The sequence below is a fragment of the Pithys albifrons genome, chromosome 15 (genome assembly GCF_047495875.1).
Source record: "Pithys albifrons albifrons isolate INPA30051 chromosome 15, PitAlb_v1, whole genome shotgun sequence".
Taxonomy (NCBI): domain Eukaryota; kingdom Metazoa; phylum Chordata; class Aves; order Passeriformes; family Thamnophilidae; genus Pithys; species Pithys albifrons.
In genome coordinates this window covers 932,029-944,160 of record NC_092472.1, presented here as the reverse complement: position 1 = coordinate 944,160, position 12,132 = coordinate 932,029, and the positions used below count along the sequence as shown (strand labels likewise).

The 12,132-nt window shown below is 45.3% G+C and overlaps 1 protein-coding gene across 2 annotated transcripts in view; it reads right to left on the bottom strand.

The window, feature by feature from the left end:
* Positions 1 to 242: 242 nt before the first annotated feature.
* Positions 243 to 12,132, bottom strand: part of GABRP (gamma-aminobutyric acid type A receptor subunit pi) — a 28,286-nt gene continuing 16,396 nt past the window's right edge. For both annotated transcript variants that reach the window (XM_071570110.1, XM_071570111.1), the window contains 7 exons: positions 11,206 to 11,273; positions 8,272 to 8,489; positions 7,365 to 7,447; positions 5,096 to 5,233; positions 3,897 to 4,049; positions 3,185 to 3,378; positions 243 to 2,280 (listed from right to left, as the gene is read on the bottom strand). In XM_071570110.1, coding sequence (XP_071426211.1) covers positions 1,966 to 2,280; positions 3,185 to 3,378; positions 3,897 to 4,049; positions 5,096 to 5,233; positions 7,365 to 7,447; positions 8,272 to 8,489; positions 11,206 to 11,273 — 1,169 coding nt within the window. In that variant the 3' untranslated portion in view covers positions 243 to 1,965. The remainder of the gene's footprint in view (positions 2,281 to 3,184; positions 3,379 to 3,896; positions 4,050 to 5,095; positions 5,234 to 7,364; positions 7,448 to 8,271; positions 8,490 to 11,205; positions 11,274 to 12,132) is intronic.

Below are 12,132 nucleotides of genomic sequence, written 5' to 3'. Positions count from 1 at the left end.
CCCAGGGCAGAGGTGGAGTCCCCATCCCAGCAGGGATTTAAAAGCCATGTGGATGTGGCCCTTGGGGACATGGGCCAGTGGTGGCCTTGGCAGTGCTGGGGGAGCAGTTGGACTCCACAATCTCAGAGGGCTTTGTTCAATGGAATTCCTTTTGTTAACAATATTTGCCAGCTGGTGTAGAGCACATTAGGGTGTTTTAGTTGGGTTTAAAGAAAGACACCGATATAGAAAGAAGGTAATGATTTTTTTTAATAGAGGATCTCTCTGGGGGGTTGTGTTCATATCACAAAAATTCACTTTATTACATTTTATGGAATGGACTTTAAATGCCAGTATATACAAGACAACATTTCATTATTGGAGTTTGTGTTTATTTACTTGCCATTGTCAGTCTGTTCCCCTTTGTCTCCTCATGCTGCTTTTTGTAAAAACCATGATTTATGAATATGTGGTTTAGATCCCTCACAATATAGCACAGTGAAGTGGTTCAATAAAAAGTTATTAAAGTAAAAATCTATAGTTTTGTATGCTCTGCCCACTTTGTACAGGAAACCCCAATAGGAGATTCCTACACTAAGCAAACAGTGTGTGCTGAGACTGTAATACAAGCATGTTGAGAGGCCTCACTGAGCCAGAGCTGTGCTGAGTGGTGGCCACTGCAGGCAATTCCAGTTCTGCCCACATAACTGTGGGATTGCCCCCTCCCAGTTATGAAAATAACATAGACCAAAACAGGCTGGGGGGGTGGGGGGGAATCTGCCATAAAATGTTCATTTTATAACCAGGAAATAAAGACTTCTAGTAGCCTTAAGCTACACAGTACCAAATGGCATGTCACTGTGTGTGTGCCATATTGAATTTATCCTGAAAAGAAAGCACTGGGTCCTGCTGATTGCAGGATAAACAAAGCTGACTTTGGGCAGTTTCCAGAGCTCACTTCCAATCTGAATTTCTGCAAAGAAGTAACACTTTTCGGCCTAAAATAGAGATTGAAAAGGTGATTTAGACTACCCTCCCTCAGCCCATGGATGTTTTTCACCCAGCAGCACTGCTGACTTGCCACAGCTGCAGAACCACATAAAAGAGGGGATGACAAATGGGCCACTCGTGCCTACGGCGGGCAAGAAACAAGAGCTGCTTATAGCAGTGAAAGCTGAAGGAAGCTTTCTCCAGGATGGAAAATAATTTGTGAGGAAGGCCTGGAAGGTGGTAGAATCTGTTCAACTGCAGCACAGCAGGAAGAGTAGAAGAGATGGGTTACCAAATGATTTTGCTGCCTCTATTTTGTGTTCCCAAATGTCTGAAAAAATTGTGCTCATACAAACAGCAAGTCCGCTGTCTGTCTGGGAGATGGAGAACTTCAGTAAGTGAGGATTACCTCAGTGAGTGAGGGGTGTTCAAAGCAGTGAGGCACAGCACAGCCAGCAGCACCCGAATCCCCGGCCTGGCACTGCATGGCCCCGGGACAAAGCAGCACCACGCACAGTAACGTCCCTGTGCACACACAGTGCTGCTGCCTTTGGGTTCTTTCACTGGAACACAGAGGCCATTGAGGCAGCAATCACAGTCCCTCTGTTATCTCTGGCAAACAAAGAGTAACAGCTATAATCCTATACATCTTCTTGGAGACCTAAATTTGAAGGTTCCAGCCTGCACCAGGCTACCAAAGTAGTTTGCCACCTGTGGTGCTCTGTGACCTGCCCCATGCAGCCCTGCACACCCATCTCCTGCCAGGGGAGGTGCTGGAACGAGCAGAGGAGCCCAGCACAGCCACTCAGCTGGACAGGCTCCTGATACTGACACACCAAGGCTTTGCAGCTTGCACACCTCACACACTCTTCTGCTGGGTACCTCAGGAAACACAAATGATTTGTCCCCATTGAATTCACTGACATTGGGTACCTGGATGCCCACTGGCACAATTCCTCTCCTGCTGAAGTAGAAGAATGAAGCAACCGATTTCTACTAAAAATATAAGTAATAAGCCCAATAAAACACATTGACCAGCATGAAAAACAAAGGGAAAAGCAACTTGGAGTAGTGGTCCACATTGCCAGGGTTCTGAATTGTGAAATAACCAATGATCCTGTGCATTTTGTTTCTCAGGACATACTTGATTTTGTCATGGCTTTTCATAGTCAAATCACTGCAGTTAACGTTATCACTCGAAATTTCAATGCTTGTGAAGCTGATTTTCTGTTTATAGCTGGTGATGGAATTGTTGAGGATGTTAGTGATGTTGACTTCTTCCATCTCTTTAGTGAGTTCATTTGCTGGCCCCTAGGAAACAAGAGTGTACAGTTAGTTTTAGGGTCTGTCTTCTCCTGCAAAGGAAGAAGACCATAAGAATAAAAGAGAACAGCTTCATATGTGTTCATCCCAATACTCAAACACCCCTTTCAGCGGCTACCTGTTTTTAGGAGGGCCTGAGGTCCCAGAGATGCCTGTGTTTCCACGACTGTATTTCTAGAGGTATTTTTAGATCTTGAATAAGTCTCGCTCTGTCACTGAGCAACCCAACATCCATCTCCTCCTGAACCCCCATCTCTTCATGTTTAAACAGTAACTTCATAGCTGGAGAACTCAGCTTTGAGGTGGGAAACCTCTTTTCTCTGTGACAGGATTTGGGCCCTTCATCACCACTGGACTATAGTCATATCTGACTATTTTCATTTCTCACACTAAAGCAGAGCACTTGAACAATTCACTCTCGCAATCCACACAGAACATGGTGGGGCTGATGTTTGGGAATGTCTCCTGGGAGGGGAGTAAGCAGCTTTCCTTTATGGAAAAAGAGCCAAGTACCTTCCTAATCAGAGTTACTGCATAGGAGGCAAAGAGGGGTGTTGTACTGGCCCTTCTTTGGCTGTATTTTGAAAGGAGCAGAGGTGCTTCATGCTCACATGAGCTCATTTCAGGGCCACAGATCCAATTCCAGTGGCAGCCAAAGTGCCTTCCTGAATGAACCCAATGTGATCGCCAGCTGAGGCTGCTGCCCAAAGTCTGTCAGAGTCACAGTGCTCTAGAGCTACTCACGTGTTTGTTGTACACAAAAATAAAGATTTAGTGCCATTTAGGACAAGCCATTGTTAATATGTCAGTGGCAGGAAGACCATTTGTCTTACTCAGTTAATGGAGAACTAATTGCTGCCAATCCAAGATCTCTGGGCTTATCAGACCTTACCTCTGGAGGTACTTTAGCTGCACATTTTTGTGATGAGCTGTAGTGAGCCACTGCATATTCCACAAGGGCACCAAAGATGAAGCTGAAGCAGATGCCAAGATAAACATCAATGGCCTTAATGAAACAGTTGGTTTTCGAAAGTGAACTTCGTGAGCCGATCATCAGAGTTGTCATGGAAAGCACCGTTGTAACTCCTTGGAAGGCAGAAAAAGAGAGACCTTCTCTTGTGGACCCTTTGGAAAAGTCCTGTCCTATCCTTCTGTACATTCTGTTGCTCACATCACTTCTTACCAAATGCAAATCATCCATCACAGCAACTGAAATGTTTTGTAGCACTAGCTACCACCTTCACACGGGCTCTCCCTGCTGTTGACAACTTGACTCAAATGATACATTAAATTATTCGTTACAGTCTTCTTACTCTCTTCTTTTTCTGACTTTCAGTAAAAAATTGCTGCATCCCGCTCCCTCCACAGCACACCACAAAGAATGTGTGCTCTGTCCTCTACTCTCTGCTGTGAATCTCCTGGGACCACGTGCAGGTGGGCCAGAGGACATCCTCTGTGCTACCCCAGCTCTGCCCCAGGCAACAGCACAAGGTGAGCAGGTCATTTATCCCTGAGCAGAGAGCTCAGGAAAAGGACTATCCACCCAACCTTCAGAGGCTGCCCTGTCTGCCTAAGTCTTCTCCGTTCCTTGGGCAATAACTCACCAATGCAGGTTCTTGCAGGCACTGAGTCCAGTGTGATCCAAAAAGAAACCCAGGACAACATGACAAGCAAAGTGGAGGGCACGTAGGTCTCCAAAATGAAGTAAAGCACATTTCTTCTCAGCTCAAACTGTAGTATCAGACGTGAATAGCTGCCTGATCATGAAAGGAGGAAACTTGGTGAACAGGGAGACTCCCAAGAACACCTGAAGTGAAACTAGAAGGGCCCAGCACCACCCCTTCAGCTGGGGGACCTCGGCAGAGTTGCACCCGGATTGTGGGAGGAGCACTGCTTGCACCTCAGAGGGTGTGCTGACCTATCACATCCCACAGGAGAGGACACACAGCCCTGATGGGCCAGAGGCATCCAAACAATGCAGGGTTTGCAAAGGGGATCCTGGGCTTCAGCCACAGTGGGAACAGGTTACACTTTAACTTGGAGCAGAGCAGGGATGGTGCTGTCACCTGTTCCCTCACACTTGGCACATGTACTTTTCCAAACACTCACTCTGAAGGGGCATTGCCAAGTTCAGCCTTATTGGATGGCTGAGAAACAGGCAAAAGATTTGTCTCTCAACTTCAGCAGGCTCTGGCACACGTCCTAAAGCATTCCAGTACTTTATCATCACAAGGAATTAGATCCCCTGTTTTCCTTAGTAACTTGTGATCTTTGGTAACACTATCCCTTTGTGCTCAAAAAAATCAGTCAATTTTTTTAAACTCATTTTGATGTAAATACTGACATAAGAGTTTTGAGGCTGGTTCAGTAGTGTTTCCCGGATATAGTTCTGCTGTTTAAACAATAGTTCCCTTTGAAATGTAGAAACAAAGTCCGTGTTGTTCTTGGGCTTTGTACACAACAAAACAACAAAACATTGTTATTTTAAAACCTGGTTATTCTAAGGAAGTTTCACCCCCTTTCATAGTGTCTGTGATTTGGAGAGAAGAGTATTTACACAGATAATGAAAAAGACATTGAATTCTTATGTACAAAGGGAAGTTATTCCATCATGATAGAATCGTAATTTACAAACAAAAGTATATTTTAAAAATTAATTTTACTTCCATTTACTGTAAACATTCCTCTCCACAGTATTTATAGACTGCACACTTGAAAAGAAGGGAGAGAGTTTCTTCAGGTATGTGTGGAGACGGGATGGGGAATACTCCAGACTTTCCTTGCTTTTCTCTCACAGCCTCACCTGTCTCCTGCTGTGACCTGGAGACCAGGGTGTAGTAGCGTTCCACCGTGTACTGGGAGAGCCGCAGCTTCTCTATGCCGTGCACAGAGTCATTTCCTCTCAGCCATGTGAAGATGATGTCATTCTCATCATAGCCCCCTAAGGAGAACACAGACCTGTGGGACTGGCTCAGCAGTGAAAGCCTGGCTGCTGCCCTGCTCTGCCTCCTGAGGGGGAGCAGAACCGCAGTCCAGGCATGGCAGGAAAAAGGCCCTCTGAGCTATGTCGGACCATGGGTGGATGTTGGCTCTGCTTTCATTGCTGCACTTTGTCTGCTGATAACATTTCAACAGGAACACGTGTCTCTGGGAATGACACACAACATGCAAGCCTTCAGGGAGTCTATTTCAGTTATTTACATGGAGTATTTCTGAGTTAAAGAAATACACAGCTTGATTACATGCAGCAGGATAAAATACTGCAGTGATTAATCCTCAGAGACTCTTCAGTCTGAGAGCAGGAGAAACACAGTGGTTAAACCTACAGAATACAGATTCCACTGAGCCCCTTACCAAAGAGCAGAGGCACATTTCACTGAATCATCTATTCAAGTGCTTAAAAATACCAGAAAATGCATTTTCAGTTAGTCAAGAGCTTAGAGCTGAGAATCTGAGACTGCTACATGGCCATGAACTACATCCCCCTGACTGGCTGGACACCGTCCAGAAAACTTGCTCATAAACTCAACTTTTTCTACAAATCATTCCTCCTATCCCCAAAGGCATTAAGTTACTGAGGACAAATAAATGCACACTACATTTAGGTAGCACCAAATTCCTGCCTCCAAGGCAGGAGGACTCCATATGCCATCTGAGTATGTGCTTCCAGGAATGTAAGTGATGGTATAACTTCAGGTTGGACCGAGGGATACCAGTCTAAGGGATAAAGCTCGTACTGAGTCGCCAGCATGCCATTCCCTTTAAAAATGTCACTTAATTTAGGAAACAAGCCCATCAGTCTCACTGATTTAGTTCTTTTCTTAAGAGCCCTTCTTTGAGACCACGTGCAGGGACGCTGTGATTCTGGTAATAACCTGTCTGTCCTGGTAGGAGGAATCAGATGCAGTTGCATCTCTATTTTCATCTAATTGTGTCTTCTTATTAGACACAAATTACCAGAGCTTGAGCGTGATGAACTTCTAAATTAGGTGTCCAGAGTATGAATCCCTGAGTAGAATCCTAAGCATGTGAGTTTTCAAAGTTTCTAAGTGGTTTTATAAATGGTGGTTACTCAGGAAAATTTTATAATAAATGATAGATTGTTGTTAATTCGTCTGGCGTGTATTTAAATAGCATTATTTCTGGGCACTTATCCTAATGAAATCTCCAGTGGGCAATGTCTATGCAATTTCATTGGAATTACACAGCAACTGAACATGATGTAAGACCCAATCACTTATAAACCAGGCCCAAACAAGCTCCGCTTTAGCAGAAGAGGCCAATCATTATTATTTCAAGAGCTGTGCTTTGTAATAAAATTAACTATGGTGAACTAATATGATTTTAATGTGAAAATAATATGTGCTTCCCTAGGTGCTTCATGCTGCAACCCTAGAAGTTAAAAATCTGGTCTTTTCAGTGCAGAGATGCTTGGGTTTGTGCCATGAAGCAGGAGATGAAGCTGCTCATTGTGGAGCTTCACAGGCACAGAGCAGCAGCACTGCACTGGCTGAGCTCTGGGGGAACAACCCTGGAGTGGACTAAATTTTTCTGGAGTCTTTCTCAGCCAGCATTGCCAGAGATGAGCTTTTAACCTCACTGGGAGCAGAACTCACTGGTAATTCCTTTTCTTGAGACTTCCCAGACTTTCTTGTGCCTCTTCTGTTGTCAAGGGGAGTAGACAGCCAAAAATGTGAGAAGTTGCTCCTTGCTGTCCTCCATCCCATGCACTTACCCCACAAGTTAGTTTTGAAGAAGCTTTATGTTGAAAAGGAAATTTGAAAAACCAGCCAATATTACTTCATCCTTTCTGTGCAAAATTAAACTATCTGCACTTTAATAAAAATCTTCATTATTACCACTCTTTTTGCACAGTCTGCACAGTGACAGAAATTCTCAGGATTGTGGATTTTGACACAAATATTTGAAGAATGAGTTGTTTTCTTTTGGGCATTGGTATTTTCAGGACTAAAAGACTACCCCAGAAAACCACTGTGCTGAATCCAAATATTCAACATGTGCAGTTATTTATGAATAAACAAATTCAGAGTTTTCTAGAATGTTACACTTACAGCTTTCTAGCTGCAGTCTGCATGTTTGTGTGTCCATAGGATATTTTGACAGGTCCATGTTACAGGCAACAGTAGTAGTGATTCTGTAGGAAGAGAAAGAACTCCGAAAGTTGCAATAAAAACATGTCATGAAATAGCTCCTTTACACAGATCACAAAGATTCTGCTCTATCAGTTATTCTGACCTGTGAACTGAGAAACCTCCTTAAGAATATGTGCTCTCTGCAGCCATCCTGATGACAATGTAACCCAAGGAGGAATTGTGCTTTGCTTTGTTGGGAGTTATAGTGTGGATTCACATTTTTTTCAAGGCTACAGTTTGCACATCTGAAGAAGTCACCACTTTGTGACATGAGGCACATTAACTAACTGCACATATACTTTGGCTTGCTCTGATGGAGAGGTAAATGAGTTTTACTTTGCAGCTGAGGTAACTGGGACCCAGTTACTGTGAGCTAAGGAGAGAGAGCACTGTAGGAATTTCTAACACAACTGTGGGGCACATTCCTGCAATACACAGACAGGTACCATACAGGTTTTGGTAAAAACCAGAAGTCATTGCTACATGGCACTGGATAAGCAAATAGTCTTCCACTATCAGTTAGACTTTTACTGTTATGATGTCCTCCTTCCATCCCTCCCCTGCCTCCACCTGACTCGACTTTTATTGGGTGACATCTAAACTTGTAAGCTTTGTGAGTGGGCACCATGCTCAGGACTCAGCACATACCCTGATGAGAAATCCTGATCCTCTACTGGCATTTCCAGGGCGAAATAGATTGGAAGAGTGTGGTCACAGCTCACTGACCCTAAACTCATTGCCCATGGCAGGTGGCATCTGCTGCTGTCCAGCAGAATTCTGGAAGCCTGTTCTGACTCACGAGCAGTAAAGCCAAAGGCTGACCTACCTTAAGGCATACAGGATGGTGCCATTAGAGAAGAGCCTGATGAGGCGGTTGCCCACAGTGACGTCGTGCAGGAAGGACTTCTTTGAGTCCACGATGTAGGTGTCTGGCACCCACAGAAGCGCCACCAGGCGAGCATCCAGCGTGAAGCTCTTGTTGCCGTGGAACACCAGCCGGGGGTCTGCCCAGCGCTGCCGCAGGGATATGGTGGCTGTGTAATCCTGGGAAGAGAGGAGAGCCTGTGGCTTGCATGTCCAGACACCTGCACAACACAGCCACGTGTGACAAGGGACAGAACACACATTCGTTTAACCTGTCCTGGCCATGCTTCAAGCTTTATTTTCATCATAGGTTTATTTATTCTGTAACATTTTAATATACTATACTCTAAGGTGTTGTCCCAGTTCAGCAGGTGGGACCAGTTTATCACTGTATGGGGGTGACCAAAGCTGTGTATTCTACGCCCTCTATTCATTTCCCATGAACTGTTAACAATGGGCCATTTGCAGCAGTGGCCCAGGGCACACCTGATCCCTCAGGATATAAGCTGGGTGTTAAAGAAGCCTGTGAGAAAGGATCTGTGATAACTGCTCTCCAGGAAGTCATTGGCATCTCCACACCCACCTGAGGGGTCATGTCTGCTCATGGGCCAGCAACAATTCCAAAATACCCCATAACTCACAGACTCGGATCACCCATTGTAGAACTCCCTGCCCTGGGGGAGCTACTGGGCATTCCCACCTGGACCTGAGGGGATATAATCTTGGGGTTTGGGGACTTCTGGACCTTTTTGTTGGATCCAGAGGAGGAGCAGAACCTTGACAGGACTGCGACCACCACTCTTGACCAGATAGTGACCATCATGTGCACCAACAGGTTTTTCCTTTCCTTTTGCTCTGGACTCAGGGAAAACATGTAGGGCTCAGCACAGAGGCCAACAAACTCCACTGTGTTTGTGCCCCAGGGGGCTGGGTTATACTACTGGGTTTTGTGGGTTAAAACCAATTTCTCTTTGTGTCATTGCATTTACTGTAATATTGTTATTAAGTTGTAACTCTGATTTATAATCTCTCCTGAGCTGGGTTCATTTCTCCTGCCAGTTTACCTTTAGTGTTAGTTTACCCTCTTTAGTGTTTGAGGGTTAAAGATTATACTTATAGTGTTGGGGTTTTTTTATTTAAATGAGCAATTATTGTGACTGATATTTCTGTGTTAATTTTTGCATATATGAAAGCAGATGGGAAACATACAGTTGAGGCCACCCAGCAAATCATTGACATTACAGATCAATCATTGTCTAGAGCTGGGAAATTCCACACACACTATAAATATGATCATCAAAGAGACATTGGCACTGGAGGAAGGTGAGTGAATCCCACCTTATTTCATTGATGTCTTAAAAAATCTCCAAACAAATGAAGAAACCCAAAACTAGTACCTTCTCTTTTGAGTTTTGAATTTAAGGACACTGAGATTAACCTGTGTTTAGCCTGTCAAAATCGACCTGCAGTGACTGGAGCATTCTCACAGTGCCTCAACAGAGAAGAATAAGCAGCATCCACTCAGTTCTGAAGCCAATGCTTTGCTGAGACTTCTGGACACACACAGGCACTGTTGGACTATTTAACTTCCTTCCTTACAGTCCAAGTAAATGCAACCAGTAATGCCTTTTATTTCAAAACATTTTTCTCAGTTTGACTGACACTAGGACTTGTGCTACCAGCCTGAATTCTCTGTTTCACCACAGAACTGCTGCCTGGCTGTGGAAGACCAAGCAGCTGTGCTTAATTCCACCTCTAATTTGTAAAATGCTCTAAAGGGTTATCAGTGTTAGCTTTAGCAACTTTTAAAATTTTACTCTTGGCCTGTGATGGAGAAAAAAGAAGTTAAAGAATGCATTGTTATGGCTTTCAATACAGTGAGTTATAGTAGTGAGAAGAGTGAAGAATCCTGGTTGATTTTCCAGCTTATAGCAAGGCACAGAGTGAGCCTCTTCAATATTTTCCATATGGTCATAGAAATTTAGATGGATCACAAGAAAAACTTCAGAACAGGAACTATTTTACAAGGCATTTCAATTAAGTTAAAGGTTTGTGAATAATTGATTTGTTGGTTCTGCTCTTTCCCCAAATTGAATTGCTTTAGCAAAGGCAAAATAAGTTATTTAGTGAACTTGTTCAATTCGTTGGGAGAGGGTAGAAAAACGTAATTAGTGGTGGTAGTCTTGAAAATGCAGAAATGAAGTGTTGAAATTTTTCCTCACTGAACTTCTGACTGTTTGGACTGAAATTATTTTCTGAATTTACTCAAGTTACCTATAGTTTTGGTCAGCCTGAAACAGGAGCTTTCAATGATCAGTATTTGAAATCCAGCTGTTATCAGAAGTGGAATGAGCCAGACTCACCAGTGGTGGGAAGATATTTTCTGTATATTTAAAAACTGTTGGGTTTTAGGTTTTTTTTTTCTTTTCTTGGGATGGCCAGTCCTTTGAGCCTCAGACTGTGTCACAGCTCAAAGCCTTACTTCTCCTCCTTGAGAAGAAACCCTGTCTGGGATTTCAGGTAGTGCCAGCACATCCAACAGAGCCCATCCCTGTCCCTCCAAAACCCTGTCCTTCTACATGGAGGAAAGATAAGGAAGAGAAAATGCCAAACAAGATTGATTTTTTCCATTTTCAAGGGGCCTGATTTCCAGGAGGTCCTGAATTTTTGACCAGTAGGACCTTTGGAGTCACTTCTATTTACTTGCAAGCCCACATTACTACAGTCTGCAGCCAGAAACGAGCCCAGTTTTCAGACCTCTGAAAGTGGTCAATAGCCACAGAATAGCAAAGGAGCTTCACTGCCACCATTTCTGTGCTGAACATACAGGAATACATGCAAATTCTTTCAGGCAGATCCCACTCTTAACTCATAAAATAAAAATTCTTTCCCTTACCATGTCGCTCTCGGATATACTGGAAATGCTTGCAATGTCCAGACTCACCACAATCTGAACAGGTTCCCCTGTGGTGGGAAAGAAATGCTTCAGCAGAGGGAAGGGAAGAGAGAAGGGGTCGGGAATGTGGCTCAGGATGCTGTGCGGGGTGGGCCCTGCCCCAGCCTCCCATCTTGCCTCCAAACCCACAAGGTCCTTCACGGAGCATCAGGCTCATAAGTGACCTGATCCAAAATACAGCAGCCACTGCTGGGGAGCTGGAGCTCTGCCTGGTGCAGTTGGAATTAGCAGCATTTCAGTGGCATTTGCGGTGGGTGGGCAGGGCCACTCTGTCCCTTGCCTGCCAGCCCATGGGGCCGGTACCTCGCACAGGGCATTTCTCAGGCTCCGGCGCTCCCGAGCGATCCCTGGGATCGGGGGCGTGCGGGGAATTCACGGGCTCCCGAGAACAGGCGCGGGCTGAAAACCACAGTGCAGCAGCCTCTGTCTCTCTTTTGCCTCCGAGAGACTGTTCTATTTGCAAACCGAATTTCAGCGCTCGGGTCCTGCATCTGAGCCGACACCGATGGAGGAGATCCACCGCGAGAGGGCGGCACCACCGGGAGCGGCCGGGAATGACCAGGGAACTGGCCGGGAATGGCCCGGGATCCACAGGGAGTGGCCGGGAATTACCCGGAATGGCCCGGGATCCGGCGGGAATGACCGGGAATGGCCCGGGAACAGCCCAGGCTCCGCCGGGAGCGGCGGGGAACGGACGGGAATGTCCCGGGAATGTCCCTGGAACTGCCGGGAACGGCCCGGGAACCACCAGGAATGGCCCGGGATCCGCAGAGATGTACCGGGTCGTGCCCACAGGCACGAACTGCCCCGTGGAGTGTGCCTGGTTTGCCAGAGCGCCCGGAGGAACCTGCGGTTCCGAGCAGGGAG